The 22,222-nt window shown below is 37.4% G+C and overlaps 1 protein-coding gene across 1 annotated transcript; it reads left to right on the top strand.

Annotated features, from left to right (window-relative positions):
* Window positions 1–227: 227 nt before the first annotated feature.
* Window positions 228–21,201, top strand: PRR11 (proline rich 11). Its single transcript, XM_019736315.2, has 10 exons — window positions 228–361; window positions 9,301–9,433; window positions 10,849–10,999; window positions 11,232–11,354; window positions 13,581–13,850; window positions 15,210–15,308; window positions 15,662–15,774; window positions 16,648–16,707; window positions 16,794–16,890; window positions 18,918–21,201. The coding sequence occupies exons 2-10, from the start codon at window positions 9,306–9,308 to the stop codon at window positions 18,984–18,986; spliced, it is 1,110 nt and encodes a 369-aa protein (XP_019591874.2). The 5' UTR covers window positions 228–361; window positions 9,301–9,305; the 3' UTR covers window positions 18,987–21,201.
* The last annotated feature ends 1,021 nt before the right edge of the window (window positions 21,202–22,222 follow it).

The raw sequence follows: 22,222 nt of genomic DNA, 5'->3' as shown, positions 1-22,222 counted from the left end.
GGACTCAATAGAGAACATTGCGATTGGTGCAATCGGAAGACGAGCCACCCAATTACGCTAAGGCTTCCATAAACAGCACAGGGGAACTGACACACCTCCTTTCCTCTCCGGCTTCCCCTCCCCTTCGCTCCAACCTTTCCCCTTATTCACAGAAGCTCCTCAACTCTGATTGGCCGGAGCCTGATGCTGTCTCAGCCAATCACAAGCCATTCTGTGCTCCTACGCTTCAGGGAGAACGAATCCTGGAGAGAGCATGTCTATGATTGGTCCCTCCACGATAAGGTTTTAATTTTGAATTTTTCTTCATGGAGAGGGCGAGGCTACTGCCTAGACGACATCTAATCCCTGGGCTCTTAGACTAGTAAGTGCAGGAATATCTTGCTTTGTTACGTGGGCTCGCGTTTTCCGTAGCTGGGCCTGTTGCTGCTTGTGTTCTTACGGTTTACGGAGGTGGGGACTTTGGCGGGACTCGGGGGTGGAGATGGAACGGGGAAGAGGAGGTTTGAGGCTGGGTAAGAAGTGGTCGGCCCGATTGCGCCCCAACCATACTTCTATTTAATTAACACTCTGCAAAATATGTTTTGGAGCAAAGCATATGCCTTCCTTTTGCCTTTATGTTTTTGCTACTCAATGTGTGGTCCACAGACCACGGCATCTGAATTACTTGGGCGCTTGTTAAAAAACAAATTATCGGGCTCCACCCAGACCTACTTAATCAGAATATGCATTTCAACAACATCCCCTTGGTGATTCTTATGCACATTAAAGTTCGAGAACCTTCATTTCTTGAAAGGGGTATTACTGTGTTCCTTGATGTAGTCTTAATGTCGTCCGAAGTTCTGGAGAGTGTCAATTTAAGAAGTGTGCCCTGTTTACTATGTGCTAGACTAGGCTTTAGGGAGCTGCGATCTCTTTAGAATAAAAGAGCCAGGAACTAAAAAAGCAATACTGCACAGCATAAAACGTAAAATTAATTATAATCAAGTACCGGAAATAGCCCTATGGATGTTCAAGAATCAATTGAACTGTTAATGGAAACATAAATTGACTGAAAGCTGTTTATGGGAAAGTGTAAGAAACCGCCATAAAAATGTATTTTAGGAGGATAGAAATGCAATGCAATTGTCATTTCCTTTGTTGCCACAGCTTTGGAGGTGCCCCCTGACCAAAAGCTCTTTTCATATCACAGGGTGGAGTTTTAATAGAAGAAACAGTGCCAACTCTGGCAGAAGATTGTAATTCTTACTTTATTATTTATTGCATCTCCCTACTGAAAATAGGGTTAGACCCATCTTTTAACTATATGAAGGTGTGGTATGATTTGAAGAGCTGAAAATCTCCCTCACCAAGAGATTTTCCAGAATTTAATTGTATTAAAGCATATTTGTTAACTAAAAGAGAGAACACTTGCTATCTAACACTTAACAGGAATCATTTCTTTTAATCATTTAGTGAATGAAACATTATTTAGTACCTGATATACTTTAGGTCCTGGGGAAACAAAGATGAATAAAATTTATCCTAACCCTTGAAAAGCTCGTAATCCAGTTCAGTGACGAACATGCAAGCAAAAGAAGGATTCTAGAGCAAATGAAACCTGAAACATCACTGGAGGCAAAAATGACCAAACTAAAGTGGTCCTATTTCGAGTACATCATGAGAAGGCAGGGTTCTTTGGAAAAGACAATAATGCTGAGAAAAATAGAAAGCAGCAGAAATAGAGGAAGACCAAATATGAGATGGATTGACTCCAAAAAATAAGCCACTGGCATGAGTCTATTGGAGCTGTTCAGGGCTGTTGAAAACAGGACATGTGGACATCAGTCATTCACAGGGTTGCCCAAAGTCAGAGCCAGCTCAAGGGGTACACAACACACATGAAGTGCTATAGAAGCTCAACTGAGATGACATTTCAGCCAGTATAAATTCTATAAGGACAGTGACTATGTTAGTCTTGTTCAGAATTGTATCCCAGCACCTACCATAGTACATAGTGGATTATAAACACTCAATAAGTATCTGTGAGAAAAAGTGACAGTTTCTTGAAGGCAAAATAAGTTGACCAGGAAGAAGATAACCCTAAGCAGGGGCAAAGGCTGATAACACTATAGAAAGTATTTGGTGTTTGGTATACCTGAAGTACAAACTGCTAGTCACTAAAAAAGATGAGGCTGCAAAGGGCCATTAGAGCTAAATTGTGAAAAGCTTTGAAAGGTGTGCTAAGGAATTTGGTGTATTCAGTGGGTGATATGGAACCTTCAAATACTTTCAAGCAAGGGAATATCAGGATCATATTTTTGTTTTAAAAAACTAACTCTAGTAATAGTATAGAAACTGAATCGACAAGGAGAAAGACTGAAGGCAGGAGGATCACTGGAGGAACACTGAGATAAACCCAAGCTGAGGAACGTTTTCCAAAACAACTGTCCTGGACTCTTCAGAAGTATAAATATGAAGACAGGCAAATACTTATATAAAAATGCTGGGGAACTATTATGAATTGTTAAGAGACACTACAGTTAGATGCAATGTGGAAAGGGAAAGGAAGCAGCTATGAAGGATATTATTGAAATGATTGGGGTAATTTGAATAGGGACTGTTTATTAGATAACATCAAGGTTAAATTTCCTGATTATGATTGTGGTTTTGTAGGAGAATGTCCATGTCCATGTTAGTAAATTCAAGCTAAAGTATCTAGGAGTGAAGTATCATGATGTTTACAACTAACTCTGCTCAACCAAAAACATAAACTTACGTGTGTGTACATATATATAAACATTCATATATCACTCACCTAGATTCACCAATTGTTACCTTTCTGTAGAGGGGTGTGTATATATATCGTATGATATATAAAAGGTACCCAGTGGGATAAACCAAATTTATATAAATATATAATTATATAATGTATTTCATATGTTATATATTTTAAATATTATGTATAATGCACATTATATATTTTACACACACACCCATACAGAGAGATAACAGATAGCAATTGGTGAATCCAAGTGAATGATATATAAGTGTTTACTATATTATTCTTGTAAGTTTTCTAAAGGTTTAAAAATTTTCGGAAGAAGGGGGGAAAAGTTTTTTTTTTTTCAAAATAAGAAGAGTAGGGGCAAATAGACTATAGCAAAAGACAAAAACAGGGGAAAGCCCAGGAGAAAGATGGCAAAGGCAACTGAAGTTAAAGGACAGAAAGGGGAAGGATGGTAAGGAGAAGAGATAGCATGAATTATCAGAGGAATATTTCTTATTCATGTATATGAATATATGTATATAAGTGTTATCTATAATATATTTTATACTGTTCTATCCTCATTTCCTTACTTACCTTTTTTTTTTTAACCTTTTTGTAATCATGTTATGGTACAGCGTTTTTTTAATTGGCCTTAAGATCTTTTCAAAACAAGGAAGGAAATTTAAAAAACAGGAAAAATACTTCAAGTAATCATGAGCTTCTATCTAGTATTAGCAATTAGAATCCCACCTAACCCAAGAATTTGTATGTCTGAAAAAGAATTTGTGTGTCTCATTATTCTTTTGGAAAGGAGACAAGTATATGTGTTTTAACCTCAAGGAGGACTGCTATATACTCTTTCAACTGGACAGTTGTCCTCTGCAGAGTATCTAACGCTTTTAATAAAGCAATGATAATAAAACAAACCTTAGCTTGCTGAATCCACTGTCCTGTTTCAGGCAGGAATTAATGACCTTTAATTTTTGAAAGACCTGTGACTAGTTTTGAATGGAACATTAATCTAAGAATTATCTCAGACTGCATCTTTCTACCCTGACTGATGTTATATATTCTTTAAATTCTCTGCATATGCTAATTACTGTATTAATTAGAAGGCTATTAGATAAAATGACAATGCCCAGGTCTCTCTCTCTCTCTCTCTCTCTCTCTTTCACACACACACACACACACACACACCCACACACACACAGGAGAGGAGAAATATGATTTAGTTCTTAGATTTTTTTTGATTGAAAATGATCTCCAAAATGACATGCATCTGCTTGTGTAGAACTCTACAAATTTGAATGCATGGGCACTAGAACTAGAACAACCACCAGGAAAGAGCTAGAAAGAGATGGCCCAATTTCAAAAAGGCAGTATTCTGTTTTTCAAGCTAATAATACATACCAAAGGTTAACTGTCAAGGCTTATTATCGTTAGAAACAAAACAAAAAATGGCAGTCCTCTGAATCACCTCCTTATAATCCTGACTCCCACTTGCCAAAGGCAACACTTATCCACTCTTGAAATTATTTCCTCCATGTTTCGACATGACATGCTTATAATACTATTTCTTTTTTAGTTTGTTTCAAATTTAGACACTATATAAAATAGATAACTACTGATTTCTACTTTCTCTCCTTCTGTCTTCCCAATATACCTATATCATCATTTTTGGTTAAATAAACATTCACTGTTTATACTATTAAATATTGTGTAACAACAGAACATATAATGTTACTATGATTATATTTCTTGTACAACTTTTTTCCCATCCATTTTTATATACTTACTTTTTTAAGCACCTGTCACTCATTTGGCCCCAACTTTACAAAAAAAAAAGTCAACTCTGCTTGAATGGTCAAACTCATTAGGTAATTTATCTGTTTTCTTTTTTTCCTTAGAGACATTGTTGCTGAAACCCTCTGTCACTCTTGCTCACTTCACTAGCAGTATGTGCTCTAAGCCAGGGGTCAGCAAACTACTGTTTTTATACATCTTATGAGCTAAGAATGGTTTTACAATTTGTAATCGTTGAAAAAAATCAAAAGAAGATCAATATTTTGTGACACATGAAAATTATATGAAATTCAGATTTCAGTGGCCATAAAAAAAACGAGAACATAGCTGCACTGATTTAAGTATTGTCTATGGCTGTTTTGATGCTACAGAGGCAGGGTTGAGTGGTCTTAACAGAAATCAGATGGCTTACAAAGCCTAAAATATTTATTATCTGGCCCTTTACAGAAAATGTTTGCTGACCCCTGCCCTAGGCCTGTTTCAAAGCTGTCTTCCCGGGACTTGTGGTCACCATTACCCTGGAAATTCCCATTATTTATCTGAATTCTCTTTACACTTGACTGAAAGTTTGGCCAGGTATAGGATTCTAGGATGGAAAACATTTTCCTTCAGAATTCCGGTATTGCTGTTGAAGTCTGATGCCATTCTATTCTCAGTCCTCGATATCTAGACTGTTTTTTTTCTCTGGAAGCTTTCAGAATCCCTTTATTTTTATTGTTCTTATATGATGGCGTGCCTCAACATGAATCTTCTCTTATTCATTATACTGAGTGGACCATTTCAATCTGGAAATTCAAGTCCTTCAGTTCTAGGGAATATTTTTGTGTTGTTTATTTGATAAAAGTCTCCATTTTCTCTGTTCCCTCCTAAAACTTTTATCTTCCAAATGTTCTATGACATTTTTAAAATTGCTGCTATTTTTAATTTTTAAAAGCTTTTTCTCATCCTTCTTGTTTCCTGAATGCAATATCTAATTTTCTGAAGATATTTATGTTTTTTTTCTTAAGTTTTCTTCTGCTTCCTGCATCTTTCCATTTCCTTTAAAATGGAAATGTTTTTTTTTTTTTTTTTCTGTTTATTTGTGGTCTCTGTCTTTCACGTTAGAGACTTTCCTAAAATGGCTGATCTTTGGCTGGTATGTGTCAAAGGAAGGCACAAAGAGATGATTTGGAAGCTCGAAGTAGGGGAGATAGATACTAGCAAACTGTGGGCACATCAGTGGTAATTGCTCAAGGACTTGCTACTTTGGAGGGAACCCCAAATGTCAGTATTTGTAGGTCTTTTTTCTTGGGCCAGCCAATTTCCCTAGATAGGAATCTTCTGGTCTCCTGCGTGGGGGAATGAGGGGTGTGGGGGTTTGAGGCAGGGAATTAAACCTGGTAGCCTGTGTTCTGGGAGCTGAGCTGAAGAAGATTGAAAGTCTCACTTTGCAGTCCCCTATCTTGTATATGGTGATACACACATGATCCTGCTACATATGCCTGGTGGCCCAGAATTCAGCACCTCTATGGTTCAACTTCTCCAGAAAATAAACCTGACTGTCTTTACTGGAGAGGATGTGAAAGCCAGGCAGTTGCCTGGCTGCCAGGACTGGAGGACAGACTTCAGAGGCCTATCCACCCCTTATAACAGCTTTTAATCAATCCTATGTTAGCCCTACCCAAAACCTTCAGAGGTGCTGGGTGCCTTCAAGGCCTGAATCTTCTCAGAGTTCTGGGAATTGCCTTGCTTCCTGTTGGCTTCCCATTATTAGTTTGATGCAAAAGTCATTGCGGTTTTTGCAATTATTTTTAATCTTTTAAACCGTAGTTACTTTTGCACCAACCTAATAGCTCCCCTCCCACAGGCAGCCAAGCCTCAGCTTTCCTCTACTCTGAGTCAGTTACCACTCATCCATCTGCTTTCCCTTTTCCATAATTTAGTTGCCATATATCATCAACTGTAGTCTCTGCTCCCATTCTTTGTCCTGTGGGTTTATGCCTTTTTTATTCCTTTATTGCCTTTTTCATGATATTTTAGAAGGGCGTAGAGTAGTAGTGTGCTAATAAATGTTTAATAAATATATGCATAATTTTAATATAAATTTAGTGATATAAGGTAATATGTTATGATTACTATATACAATAATAAAACATATAGTACTCTTTCTTATACATTTTTATATAACTAATTGATTCTCATAGAATGCTATTGTTGATTTTTGCAGACTTCTTGTATCTGTAGTCAACCTATGGTTGCAATTTATGAACAAGTGTAGTCTTGATATGAATGTTGGTTGATATTTTCATTTACTCAATAGAGTAAGTCAAAAGCAATACACAAATATTTATGTTGGAATGCCACTTTAGTTATGTAAGGAACTTCTTTGATGAATCAGATAATAGTTTTCAAATACTAGAATAATATGCCTCGATTTTTTGTGCTGGTTCACAATGTAACAACTACAGAGAGGACACTCTTTTAAGTTTAATCTGTATTATTAACATCTTCCTCACTTTCTTAACAATCAACAAAATAATAAGTCAAGCTCTAATTTGTAGTGTTTTATAATATTTGTGGTGTAAATACTCCCAGCATGGCCAATTTTAAGTTTCCAACATGAAGTCACTGAATGGGGAGTTGGAAAGAATTGAGCAGTTACACAGCATTCTATATATAGCATTTTCACTATATAGATATAATGCAGTAAACAACCTCAAAAGCATACATAATTATAAAATCATTAGGAAGTGATGAGTTTTACTGATTACCTTTTAAATGTAAATTATCTAATTGTAAGTTTATATAATTTAATTTTCATAGTGGATGTGTTAACTGACTTTCAGACTTCCTGAAAATGTAGCAGTTGCCAATCCCAGTATACCATTGGAGTGGAGATAAAGGTATAGAGTCAATCCACCAAGCTCAACCGGAATTCCAGCTCCTTTCTAAAGTTCATCTTCATAACTTAGAGACAGATGAATATAGGGGGAAAGGGAAGCAGGAGCCACTCTATGTCAGTTTGATCTCTAACAAAACACATCAGGGGGAGAGAGAGAACCAAAGTGGGGAAAGCCGCAAGGAGGCGGATGGAAGACAAGGAATGGGGAGGTTCCCATGGAAGTCTTGGATTTTAGGGACCCCAACCAGTGAACTATGGGCCCTGGATAGAGTTTTCCAGTGACATTTCTCCATAGAAGGTCATGGACATGGGTTTGGAGGTTTATCTAACCTTTTTTTTCCCAGGCAATCACAAGATTGCTGCTTCCTCCAATTCTTTCCTAAATATCTTTATTCACAGTATTTTTATTTTGCTTTTTTTTTTTTTCTAAATGAGTAAATTATTTAGACATCCCTTGTATTTCATCATTCCTGCTTGGCCTTCCTTCATTATTTCAGCAGGAAGAAAAAGTGATGTAATGAAGTTGAAGTCAACTGTTTTTTGGTGTGTCTCCCAAGCCTCTAAGAACAACTAAGGAAAAGGCTCTATTAATTTGAGGCCTGGCAATTAGTTCAGTGAGGGGCTGTGAAGAACCTCTACTCCTAGTAGGGCTGTTGATTTATGCACTATCACACATTGCCATTAGGGGTACCCTCTGCAAGTCCTGAGCTTTTAGAACTAACTAAGCCACTTCACAGTTTTTACAGCTCACAGTGGTGGAGGTAGGTTCTTTAGCCAGTGGAATCTGAGAGCTGAGCAAGGCTAGAGCAGCATACCAAGTGCTGGAAAGTTACTAGGTGAACAAAAGTGGAATGAATGTATAATTTAAAGGCCAGTTGTTCCTATTCTAATGTATGTGTAAAGGGAAGGAGGCCCAGCCCTTGAGACCATTTTTTAGTTCTGCTACTTGAAGAATGACATCTTTGTTCTCAGGCAGCAACAGCTAAAAACAGGGAGGGCCTCTAGAACTTGACTTCAAGCTAGCTCTAACTTAATTTTCTTCAGAAAAGGATCTGTATTAAAATATATACTAGAGAGTTTTTAAAACATGCTTTAAAATAAATGTTTTGAAACACCCATTTGTTTAGATTTGGGGTAATGGTTATTTCATTGTATGTCGCCTATTAATCTACTATTGCACCACACTATATTAGGAAGAACATGGGTTTTTGGAGACTTACAGATCTGGACTTAATACTTTATTGTATTACATTGGGCAAATCATCTACTCTCTCTAAGCCTCAGTTTAATCTTATGTAAAAATAGGAATAAAAACCCTCTTCCTCAGAGATAATATCTTGCAGGATAGTGAGGATTCACTGAGAAACGTATTGGAAGGTGCCTAATAGTAAATGGGCATTTGATAAATGGTTCATTTTCTTTCTTCCACTACAACTCCACCTATTACAGTGGATGCTCAGTAAATGTTACTGGCAAAGAAAATTTCTTTTAATCACACACCATTACCCAATGATAGCCATTTTCTGTTATAAAGAAAGGGAAATTCATTTGACTTCATGAAGAAAATCAAGTCAATGAAAACAAAATTAGACACATGAAACTAATTTTTAAAATTTTTTTTAAATTAGACAGTGATATAATGCCAAAGCCAAGGTCTCTCTAGAGATAGTTTAAATCTGGGTTTAAGTTTTTCTCCGTTTCAGCATACTTCTGGGACGCTTGTAGTGACCTATTTCCTAACCAAGGTGGAAGTTGTAAGGGTGTGTTCACTTTGTGATAATTCATTGAACTATACATTCAAGATTTGTGCACTTTTCTATCTATATATATTATTCTTCAATAAAAATTGTAAAAAAAATTTTTTCTACAGAAATCATGCCCAAGTTCAAGCAACGAAGAAGAAAGCTAAAGGCCAAAGCAAAAAGATTATTCAAAAAAAAAGAAGCCTCTCACTTTCAGTCCAAGCTAATTACACCTCCCCCTCCACCACCCTCACCAGAAAGGTAAGGCATAATGTGGAACAGAGAAAATATTAAAAATCCCATCAGTTCAGGGAAAAGTTACTAGGTGTTAGCAAATGAAAATATAGAATGCCCAGTTAAATTTGAATTTCAGATAAACAATGAATATTTCTTTAGTATTATTCCACACAACATTTGCAATACATATTCTAAAAATGATTCATCCTTTATCAGAAATTAAATTTTAACTGAACATCCTGAATTTTGTGTGGCAACCATAGTTTAAGAGTTCTAACGAAGTGAAAATCAAGGAATTGTGTTGGAAGTGCATAGTAGTTTCACTTTTCCTAGTCAATTTAATCTCATAAATTTGGTACCTACATTATGAAAGAGAGGTATAAGACTAGAATTTAAATCTCAGTTTTGGTAAAGTTTGGTCACCTATTCTCTGGAACTCTTAAGTTCTAGGAATCCAAAGGTTCTAGCTGTCACAATAACATACTTTATACATTTTGTTGTTATTGCTCTTTTTACAGGAAAAAAATTAAAACAAACAGTCCCTCAAAAAGCAGTAATCATGATGTCACCATTGACTCTATCTCCCCTGAATATTGAGAAAGCCCCCTAACTGGTCTTCCTGCTCCTGCCCTGGCCTCCTCTGTAGTATATTTCAGCACAGCAGCAGCAGGACCAAGGCTATTCAAATAATGTCATATTGCTCCTCTGCTTAAAATTCTTCAATGTCTTCCTCTCTCTGAGTAGAAATTGAAGTTTTTGGTATGATCTGACTCTGACATTATTTATCTTCCCTTCAGTTTCTCCAGCCAAGTCATCCTGGCTTCCTTGCCATTCATTCCTCAGATGAGCTTCCACCTGGGGCCTTTGCACTTAGTATTGCCCCTGCCTGGAACACTTTTTTCACAGATATTTGCACTGCTAGCTTCTTTACTTCCTTTAGGTTTTTTTCTCAAAAGTGACCTTCTCAGGGAGACTTTTCCTGGCTACCCTATCTAAAATTTCACCTCCACCCAACATTTCACATTCTTCCTCTCTTGCTTTATCTTTTTCTCCTTAGCATTTATTCACTAGCAACCCATATATGTATGTATGTTAGTTAGTTAGTTAGTTAATTCGTTAGTTAGTTGGTCAGTTAGTTATAGTTACCTTTCTTCCATGAGACTGTAAATTTCATGAGGGCAAGGTCTTTGTCTGTTTTGTTCATTATTGAATCCCTGATGCCTATTTATTTACTATTTTGTTTATTTTATTTAATTTATCACTATTTATTTACTCAACAAATATTTGTTGCTTAAGTGAATCCCAGAAATCTAGAGTTTAATGAAGAATTTGGCTTTAAGTAGTCTCTGTTCCTAACTCATGCTATAAAACTAGCTTGTTTAATTAGAGGCTATTCCACTCAATAGTTTTAGATTTATTTTGTTTTGTTTTTCTTTCAGAGTGGTTATTCCTTCAACAGATACATCCCTTAGCAGAAGCTGGCTAAGATCATCCTGGAACTTCAAATTTCCTAGTATCAAAGATGCAGTAAAAGTTTGGACAAATCGAATATGGTCCATATGCAACTGGTGTCAGAACTGCATAGCCCAGGTATGGGTTTGACATAGATGTTTTCAACAATACAGGATGTGTGTGTGTGTTCACATATGTATGCCTTCAACTCAGCACAGCACGCAGACTAAGCTCAGATAAAATGAAGTTATGGGGTCATGTCTGCCTTTGTTTCTATAAAACATACATCAAAACACTTTCTTATCCTTTTTTCTTGTCCTTATCATCATATTGCTCCTCAGAGTCAGGCTTGTGTGTTTTTGAATTGCAGAGCTTAGAAGTACTGAAAGTCACCATCTTTCCATCCCGTTTCTGCCACCGAGAACTTCATAGTCTAAAACAACGGTTTTGCATTTTGGAAAGTGAATTACATAAGCTCCAGGAAGCACTAAAGGTTGGTATTGTCAAATAAAACACAAATATGGAATTCGGTGCAGAGGGGAAGGGTTGTCCTCCATAGGAATTTCAATGTGCTTCTACCAGAAGCAGGAATGGCTATAGGCAAATGCTACTCCTAGACCTGTTTGTCCTCAGATCTACTCCTTAAAATTTAGAGGCTCTGTTCCATATTGCAGGGGTGCTGACCCCTGCAGGCTGTATTTCCCAAGCTCCATGTCACCTGGCTCCTGGTTGTGCTTTGCTAATGGGAGACACTGATGAGAGATTAGAGGATGGGAGAAGACAGGGATGTCATTCTCTGTGTTGGACAATTTCTCCAGCAATAGTTGTATTTATCTTCCTGACTCCAGCTCCCACAAAGTAAGTCTACCATGTTTCTTGATTCTCTGAGTTAACCTAGCTCCAGAGATCTGGTTCGACTGCTCTTCCCTTGTTCTTCCAGCCTCAGGGTATTTGTGGCTTTCTGCCGTTGCTAATCTTTGGACTGCCTCACTCTCCCCTGTGTGCTTCTCAACTCTTCCATCAACAGTGGATCCAACCACCTACATTATATTCCCACTCTTTGAAATACTCAGGGTGTTTTTATTTTCATGACTGATAGAGGCAGAAAAAAAAGTGTGAATCTCCAAACTCTCCTAAGCAAGGCTCCTATTCTCAACATCCAAAACTCAAAGAATAAATATTGTGCCCATTGGTTTACAGCGAAGCTTCTGGGATTACATCCATATTCCCAGAATTTGTACCTCAATGTGAACTAGCCAGAGGAGGAGAGACAAATCACCTCACTCCTCTAGGCCTCAGTTTCATCATCTATAAAATAGGAATGATACCATCTGTAGTGGGCTGAATGATGGCCTGCAAAAAGATCTATCCAAGTCGTAATCCGTGGAACTTGTAAATATTACTGTATTGGGAGAAACAGGTCTTTACAGATAAAATTAAGGATTCTGAGATGAGGAGATCATCCGGTGTTATCTGAGTGGACCCTAACTCCAATGGCAAATGTCTTTACACAAGAAGCACACAGAGCAGAACACACAGAAAAGGAGGAGCAGTGGGATCACAGAGGCAGAGACTGGAATGATGCAGCCTCCAAGTAGTAATGCCAATAGCTACCAGAAGCTAGAAGAGGCAAGGAACAGATTCTTCTCTGGAGCCCTGCTGACACCTTGATTTTGGACTTCTGGGCTACAGCAGTGAAAAAATGAATTTTGATTTTAAACCACCATGTTTGTGATAATGTGTTATAGCAGCCACAGGAAACTAATACGCCATCTTACTGCATGGGGGATTTTTTTGTGTTCATTTCCTAGGGCTGCCATAACAAAGTAACATGGACTGGGTAGCTTCTACAGCAGAAATTTATTTTCTCAGCGTTCTGGAGGCTAGAAGTCAGACCCAGGGACTGGCAGGGTTTGTTTTTTTCTGAGGCCTCTCTCCTTGGCTTGCGTTTTCACTGGGTCTTCAAGTTGTCTTTTCTCTGTGCATGCCCATCCCTGGTGTCTCTTCTATGTGTTCAAACTTCCTTTTTTTATAAGGACACCAGTCAGACTGGATTAGAGCCCACCCTGACAGCCTTATTTTAAATTAATCCCTCTGAAAAGACCCAATCTCCAAATACATCCTGAGGTACTGGGGGTTAAAACTTCAACATATGATTTGGGGGTGGGGGTACACAATTCAGTCCAGACAGTCACGTTCTAGCCCCTTGGCCTGTTTATCAGCTCTTTGAATATACTATATTCTTGGCTGCATTAAGTATTTTTCCCTCTGCTAGGAACTCTCTTCCCCCAGTCCTTATTTCCCTTCACCTGGTAAATCTCAATTCATCTTTAGATCATGGCTAAATGTCACTCACCAGCCTTCTCACTATTCATGTTCAGACTACGCACTTCATTGCTCTTACTGAATTATTAGTAGTTTTGTTTTGAGTGTAGTTGTGTATGTTTAATGTCTGTCTTCCTCACCAGCCTGTGAGCTCCTTAGGTGACAAAGGTACTCACATTGTATCCATAAGGCCTGGCATGTAACACACTTAAAACACATGCATGGGTGACTGAAAGGATGGATGGAGGAGCCTGTGAGAAATGAGAAAATATTATGAAGCACATGGTATACATGCCAAGAAAGCAGTCAACACACAGTAGCTGTTGAATGATTCTCAGCTGCAAGAACCCGATTAATCTGTTATTCCTTTGCCAAAAATAATGTCTTGTTTCAGGCTCTCTCAGAACATTCTTCCTGTCCAAGCTGCGGTCAAAAGTGTTACAGGAGCGGTGAACTTCGTCTTGTGCCTGCCTGTGCTCTAACCACCGCTGGAGAATCCGGGGCTGTACTTCCTCCCACGCTGCTGCCACCCGCTGACCATCTCCGAGCTCCTGCACCACCGCCTCCACCACCTCCACCCCCTCCACCTCCTCCTCTGCCCCCACCTGCACCTCTGATAGCTCCTTTGCTGATTAGAAAATCCAATCTCCCTAAAGCGCTTGAGGTAAAAAAAAAAAAAAAAAAGAATCTAAAGGTGTGGTTTGGTCAGTATGTATTGGAGTAGTAAAGCTAGGTCTCCTTGTAAGGCTGGGCTAAAGGCTTTGACAGAAATGCTATATTTTGTTATGATTTACGTAGCGTAATTATGTTAGTTAATGTGTTTGTAAAAACTCTGTCCCCTGGAAACTCAATGAAAGCTAGATTTAGGAATTAAAGTTGTTGGGTTTTTGGGTGTTTTTTTTTTAAGGATAAATTAATAAAACTTAGTAGAGTGGAAAACCTCCCTAGGAAACCAAATTATGAACAGAAGATGGCTTAGTGAGTGAACTCAGAATAAAAACAGTTGGCAGATCCTAAAGTAGAATGTCATTAGGCTGGAGAATCAGTCTCCATTAGATTTACTTATTTGCCAACGGGACCAGAATATTTGTGAATCAGTAAGATAGGCATGACCCTGTTTAAAAATCTGCTGAATTGTCTCTGTAGATACATTTATTCTAAAATGGCTGAGTTAAATCCAGAGCCTATTGTTATATTTGCCCTAATCTCTCTGACTACCCTTTTAGGTAGTTCACATAAAACTTCACTTTGATTTGAGGAACTCCTTCAACTTCTATCTTGCTATAATGACTCCTGAGGAAGATGCAGGGAATGAGCCCATTTCTTATTCTCGAAACCATACCTTTTTAATGACTACTTTTAATAGCCTTAGCATCCATGGATACTGAAAACAGGATCATTCTTGGTAGATGTAAAGAATTTAATAGGTTCCTAGGGTAAATAAAAGTTAACTTTTAAATCCAAGTCTTAAAAACTAGAGTTGGGGGGCCGACCCGTTGGCTTAGGCAATTAGAGCTCCATGCTCCTAACTCCGAAGGCTGCCAGTTTGATTCCCACATGGCCTAGTGGGCTCTCAACCACAAGGTTGCTAGTTCAATTCCTCGAGTCCCACAAGGGATGGTGGGCTCTGCCCCCTGCAACTAAGATTGAACATGGCACCTTGAGCTGAGCTGCCGCTGAGCTCCCGGATAGCTCAGTTGGATGGAGCACATCCTCTCAACAACCACAAGGTTGCCAGTTCAATTCCTCAAGTCCCACTCGGGATGGTGGGCTGCGCCCCCTGCAACTAGCAACGGCAACTGGACTTGGAGCTGACTAAGATCCACAACTAAGATTGAAAGGACAACAACTTGGCTTGGAAAAAAGTCCTAGAAGTACACACTGTTCCCCAATAAAAGTCCTTTTCCCCTTCCCCAATAAAATCTTTAAAAAACAACAACAACAAAAAAAGCTAGATTTGGATTTGCATTTGACAGGGTATCCTGGTTCCAAATTGAACTCTAATCTCTCTATGTATTTTAAGGCTAGACCGCTAAAAAAAGATGGACCCATGCAGATAACAGTGAAAGACCTACTGGCTGTGAAATTAAAGAAAACACAGAGTTTTGATGAAAGGACGAAGGTAAGATGTCACTGACCATACACATAGTCTTTTAGCCATTAACCTACTTGTCTCTTTATGGAAACAAAATATAAGTCTTATGTGTAGAAGCCATTCCAAGGTAAGTATTTGATGTCTTATTCATGTAGTTGTGGATCCAACAAAATGTGTGGATCCCAAATGTGCAGTTATATCTACCAACCATTAGTCTGAAGAGGCAGAGACATACTTTGAAGCTTTGGAATAAAAGTTGAGTAGAATAGTGGATATAGCTTACACATATTCAGCAGTCAAATATTGATTGCTTTATCGTATTTACATTTTGAATGATATTTTTAATGTATTTTTAATAATGTCTCATTTTGCAATTAAAGCTTGTTCCATCACCAAAGGCCCGGAATCCACTAGTAACGGTCTCTGATTTGCAACGTGTTACCCTGAAGCCCAACTCCAAAGTGTCATCAACTCGAGTCACAAATGTCTTAATGTAAGGAATTGCACAGTGTTATGCTTTACCACTACTTAAAAGAATGATTTTTTTTGCCTATTCCTAACATTTAAAGTTATATATGCTCATTGTACAAAAATTGGTAACTACAGAAAAGTTTAAAGAAGAAAACCAAAATCATCCAAATAAACATGTCATTGGAGATAGCTACTATTAACATACTGTTATTTATCGTTCTGATCTTTTTCTAAGCATATACTCTATTGTTTATTATAGATATACCACTGACTTAATAACAGATTTTGGGGGAGAAAAGAAACAATATCAAGAATTTTAGTCAATTATGCCTCAATTTAAATAAAATTTTAAAGCAGCTAGATTTACGAAATAATAAAATGTGTAAACTAGTATGTCTTAGAATCAAGGAAATATAATGTGGGGTGTATACCTGTGTATAATCATATTGTAGATACAGTTTATGGCTCTTCCCATTTCGTGTGTCATGAGCTTTCCCCCATCATATTAAAAAATAGTTTAAACCATCACTTTGACTTCTTCAATACATACAGTTTTGTTATATGTCAATTTCATACATAAACTCCTGTTTTGAGACATTTAGTTGTTTATGAGTTTTAATAACTATAACTCTTCAGTGAACATCTTTGTCCTTCACCTATGTGCATCGCTGAGTTTTTCCCTGAGTTGGATTCTTATACATGTAATTGCTAAGTCAAAAAGTATTGCTTGTAAGGATGATTATGTCACCGCATGCTCCTATCAACGTCTACTGCTATTTTTTAATGTACCAAATAGAACTACTTTCTAGGATGTTGCCTATAAAAATGACTGCTTTGCTTTGTGAAAAATGATAAAATCTAGTAAACTCTAACTTTTATGTCTTTATTTTATCAGTACTCCTGGTAAAAGTCAGATAGATCTGCGGAAACTACTTAGAAAAGTCGATGTAGAAAGGTAATAAATACACTCTTATCTTTATGCTAAATCTATTTGATAATTGGCATAAAGTGCAGTTTCTAATATTTTCATTACCTTTGCAGGAGCCCAGGTGGGACCCCACTTACCAATAAAGAAAATATGGAAACAGGAATTGGACTCACGCCAGTAATGACCCGAGCATTGAGGAGAAAGTTTCAGGTAAGCCTTTAGAAAAAAAAAAAAATGTAGTTTCTTGTCTTCAAAATCATTTATTTAGCTTTCTTAATAATAATAATTTTTAAATGGTACTTTATGCTTCACCATATACTTTCATATTTAGGATTCATAAAATTCTGTGAGATAGTGAGCATTATCATCTCCACTTAGCAATGAATGTCTGGTTTTTTAAATTCCTTTATTAAGTATTTAGTAAACACTTCCTATATGCCAGGCAATGTGCTAGAGTACCAGGGACATAGTGGTAAGCAAAAACAGGCACAGATCTACTGTCTTGGAGTTTTCAGTCTAGTGGGGAAAATAGATGTTAATCAAATAATCACGTATTTGTATAATTTTACACCGAAGTAAGTGTTGTAAAGGAAAGTAACAGGGTTCTGTGGGAACCGATAGAGGAACTTGATCTAGCCTCAATAATTTAGGGAGAAATCTCCTAGAAAGTGCTGAGGTGAGACTTGGAGGATGAATAGGCATTAATTAGGAAAAGTACCTATGGGGTATGGGGGTGGGCCCACCAAGGATGTCAGGGAGGAAAGGGTTCCGGGCAAAAAGAGCAGCATGTGAGAAGGTCTCATGGTGGGAGAGATCAGGGCCTATCAGAGGAACCGAAAAGTGGCCAGTGGGGCTGTAATAGAGAGAGCAACTTTGACACGGGTGAAAGACAAGGAGGGATATATAGATAGGAGTCAGATCAGGCAGAGTTGATAGGAAAAGGTCTTGGCGGCTTTTTTCTTTACCACCTACATATATGACTCACACATCAAAATCCAGGACATCAGCTCACTTTGTGTGATTTCTTCCAAATATTGTTCGTCTTGGTCGTCTCCCTGATCACTTCTATTATTGGATCTGAGAAGAACAGCCATCCTTCTGCCACCCTAGCTAGAGTGCTGGGACACAGGGCTGCTGGCCCTTTTGGCTATGAGGCTTACATTTCTGTCTCCCTCTGGCAGCAGACACACACCACAGACTCCACTGCTGGCAGTTCCACCGCAACACTGTCGTCCCTTTGTTCCCTCGTTAAGCATCAGTGCCTTTTGCAGGACAGCTTGGTTTCCCTCTTCCCAGTTCAACGTGGTCCTTAGCTCTATACAGCCATCTTTGGGGGTATGGCCAGATTCCTCTTTCCTCCTTTTGGAGCTTCCAATAGGAGTCTATACCCAGATCACATTCCTTGGTGACCACTGATTGTGAAGGGCAGGGGCAGAGGGCAGAGGCCTCACTGAAGGACTAAGCCCCTTCCTTTCCTTGTTCGGTTCTAGGATTCTGTTTGTCCCAGCCCCACAACTACTATAGTGGGCTAGGTAGCTTGGAAAGAAATGAAAATAAATTAATAAAATTTACAATAATTAATAACTAATTAATAAAACCATATATTGAACAACATCAAAAACCACAGGTAAGACCTATGCTATATGTTGTGCTCCCTAATATCCACTTATTAGGAGGATGTCTAGTAAAAGCTGCTGTTACACATAGAATGACTTTTCCGACCTAGTTCTTAGGCTTCCTTTTTCCTTTAACTCTGAAGCAACTCTATTAGTTCGGTTTTACCTTTGGCTGCAGGTAACAGAAAACTGACTACAGTAGCTTAACCAGCTGGGGGCTTCTTTTTCTTACCTGCATATTTCTTTAAAAAGCAGGCAGCCCATAAGTGACACAGCTGTTTCACCATCTCGTCTCTGCTCTTCCGTCCTGAGTGTGTGGCTTTGATCATGGGGCAGAATGGCTACACTTGCTGAAGCCTCAGTCTACATTCTAGGCAAGATAAGGAGAAGGGCAAAGGACCAAAGGGTATATTGGCTAAGCTACCCCTCATCTCTTTAAACAGGCGCTATCCAGGAACTTCTGATTATTATCAGGGAAGGGTAGAAAAGTAGATTTTAGAATCTGGATGCGTTGATGCCTTGCACAAAATCTGGGTTCTGTTAGTGAGGAAGAAGGAGAGCTGTGTTGACCACAGGAACATAATTCACATTATAACTAGAACCTTGTTTTTATTTTCATAGCTGGCTCACCCTAGAAGCCCAACTCAAACTCTGCCACTTTCTACAAGTGGCTTTGATGAACAAAACTGATGCCAACTCTGCCTGAATCCATGTGATTGATGGGCCATAAAATATACAGATAAAATCCACCCCAATCCTTTTTTATTTTTTTAATGTAGTAGGGTATGTATAAATAATTATATGAATATATAATTCCATATAAAGAATTAAAGTATTAATTAAATTAAAGGAGCTTGTACATACTGTGGTATAAATTGGGTATTTGGATATTTCTAGTTTGCATGATCAATAAGAAAATAGAACAGAAAATACAATCTCCAAAACAATTTTTATCCTGGAATTACCCAATTTAGTGTTGTTCAGATTTAACTAGATAACTCTAATTTGTACTCTGTAAGTGCAGTTTTGACATTAAGGTACTAACCTAGTTCCCATTCATCTTGGGTATTCTTGGGTAATTGAAAAGAAAAGTATTTCGCCTGTAAAGTTCATGCATTTATTAAGTGCTACAAACTTGATCAATAAAAAAGGCCCTCCAGATTTGATTTCTGTTCACTATAAATAATTAAGAGGTAAAACCATTCTCCATCCAAACCCAACTATTTTCCAAAAGGATTAGAAGCAAAAGATCCAATATGACCTTAAAAATTAAAATGTATCATTTCTAGCGTCTTAGGTAGGTGGCTATATCTGGCTCACTGAAGTCTAAGGTGCTTGTTATTTTGATGTCTGTTGGCCACATGCATGCAGCTAAATATAAACTTCATGAAGACTTCAACATGAGACCTGTATTTTCCACAGTGCACTGCCAAGGATTCTCTAAGTTCCATAGTAGGTTCACTTGTAGAACCAGATTCCCTGTCCTCAATACTGTATTAACTCAATAATAGTAATAATGCACACCTGACTGGATTTTTATTCTTTCCTGCCAATCCAGGGTTGCCAAATTTAGCAAATATAAATACATGACATCCAATCAAATTTGAATTTCAGATAAGCGACAAATAACATTTAAGTATAAATATGTCCCATGATACAATGAATAATTTGTTTAGTTTAAGTATGTCCCAAATATTGCATGGGATATATTTATAATACAAAAATTATTCATTGTTGACTTGGAATTTAAATTTAATTGGGCATCCTATACTTCATTTGGCTGCCCTATCAGTCAGTCCCCTACAACGTTGCCAAGTATTTCTGGGAGCCCCCAGTTTGTCAGACATGTCTACTTAGCAGTGGCCAGTACTATAGTTTCAGCCAGGATCCGTCACTAATGTGCTTAGTATCCTGGAGCAAGGGGAACTCTCGTTAGGGTGAGTGTGACTGAAGGCACAGGAGTAGCTTTGATGCTGGTAACCTCCACTGCAGTTCCAGGAATAAGGATAGCAGTGTTTCATGGAGAGGAAACGAGGGGTTTCAGGTCTTCAGTGTACTTTGTAGCCTGAAAGGATGCAGCCACGTAGATGATGACATCCTTGAAATATCCCTTGGTTAGCTTAAGCTAAAAAGCTATTTTAGCAATTTCCCAGAAATGCCTATATTTCCACAGATAAATATTGCTTTGAGATGCCAAATAGTATTATAAAAATCACCAGACTGCAAAGCAGTCTGTTTTTATGAGACCCACATCTATGTTTACAGCACATTTATGGATAATAATTAAACGGATAATGAAGTTAAGAAACATAGGTGCTTCTAGTAAGTTTTGTTTTTAAACCTGCTACCATGTTTCCCCAAAAATAAGACCTAGCCGGACAATCAGCTCTAATGCATCTTTTGGGGCAAAAATTAATATAAGACATGGTCTTATTTTACTATAAGATCGGGTCTTATATATAATATAAGACCGGGTCTTATATTAATTTTTGCTCCAAAAGACACATTAGAGCTGATTGTCCGGCTAGGTCTTATTTTGGGGGAAACAGTGTAGCTATATTTATATTATGTATGAATAAAGGGAATGATCACTGAGACTAAAGCAATTGAATATTTGTACAGAATGTTTTATGGGGCACTTATAATGTTTATAATATTAATAAAACACTTTGTACTATATCAGTTTAAATGATTTGATGATTAGATCATTCCTGTGGAATAAAGGTTCATTTAAAAAATGATATAGAAATCCTATGGTAAACATTTGTAAAGCTGCTATTGCCATTGTACCAGTATTAAAATGTGTTCTGCCTTGCATCATCTACTAGTTTTTAATGACAGATTTTATATTGTACCCATTTGAGAATCCTGTAAATGCTATGTTTTCATTAAACTGTTGCTGATCTTATGCTTCCAATGTTTATTTGGAGACTGAAGGACAACCAAAGAATATAAACAACCAAATTACATCTGCTTATGTTTTTAAATAAAAAGCAATTTTTAAAAAAATCTTTGTTTTTTCTCTTTTTTAAAATGTTTTTTACTATATAGCACATACAAAAAAGTGCATAAAACATAAACATATAAATTAACAAATCATACAGCAAGCATTCATATAACCACCAAGAAAGAGACATTGTAAGTGACTTTAGAAACCCTGACCAACTCCCTTCCCTATCATAATCCCTTTCCTTTCAAAGTAATTACTGATTTGGTTCTTACAATATATATTTCCTTGCTTTTACCCTTTAAATATAAGTATGCATCCCCAAATGCTATGGTTTATTTTGCTTGCTTCTGAATTCTCTGTATATAAACAAAATCATATATATTCTTTTGTTTCTGGCTTCTTTCAATCAACATTTATTTTTAAGATTCAACCATGTTATTGTGCATTGCTATAGATTATTTTTGATATGTGACTATAGTTAGTAATTCATTCAATTGTTAATAGACATTAGGGTTGTTTCTAGTTTTTTGGCTATTACCTATAAAACACGCATGCCCTGAACATTCTTGAAAAGTATATATGTACAAGAGTTACTCTAGCGTCAAACTGTTTTTCTAAGTGATTATACCAATCCGTGGTCCCTTCAGCAAAGTATCTTGTTGTTCCTATTTTCTTCAAGCGAGTCTTTTCTATTTGGTTTTTCAATATTTTTGCTTACTTGAGAAATCTGTACAACGTGTGTATTTAATATACACTACTTTCCCTGGATTTATATGTCAAAGAATTGTTAAAATAATCTTGCATCAGCAAGTCACTTACTGAACATTGCAAATAATCTACATGGTGAGGACCACAATATAATTTATGTGGATGAACATGTAGAATATTTTATTTTAGTTGGCTTTTCAAAGAGACATAAAATCTGGACCTGTAGAAGTAGAGAAGAAGTAAAAATCAAATAGACAAAATTGTAGAA

This window comes from Rhinolophus sinicus, linkage group LG15 (assembly GCF_036562045.2).
Source record: "Rhinolophus sinicus isolate RSC01 linkage group LG15, ASM3656204v1, whole genome shotgun sequence".
In the NCBI taxonomy this organism is placed as follows: domain Eukaryota; kingdom Metazoa; phylum Chordata; class Mammalia; order Chiroptera; family Rhinolophidae; genus Rhinolophus; species Rhinolophus sinicus.
The sequence above is the reverse complement of the archived record's forward strand: the minus strand, read 5'-3'. Positions and strand labels throughout refer to the sequence as shown.

Bases quoted from the DNA above. Each gene is read 5' to 3' on its own strand.
- PRR11 (XM_019736315.2), top strand. From the start codon at position 9,306: ATGCCCAAGTTCAAGCAACGAAGAAGAAAGCTAAAGGCCAAAGCAAAA. The intron at 11,355-13,580 runs GTTGGTATTGTC...GTCTTGTTTCAG, and splicing joins AGCTCCAGGAAGCACTAAAG to GCTCTCTCAGAACATTCTTC. The intron at 16,708-16,793 runs GTAATAAATACA...TTACCTTTGCAG, and splicing joins AGAAAAGTCGATGTAGAAAG to GAGCCCAGGTGGGACCCCAC.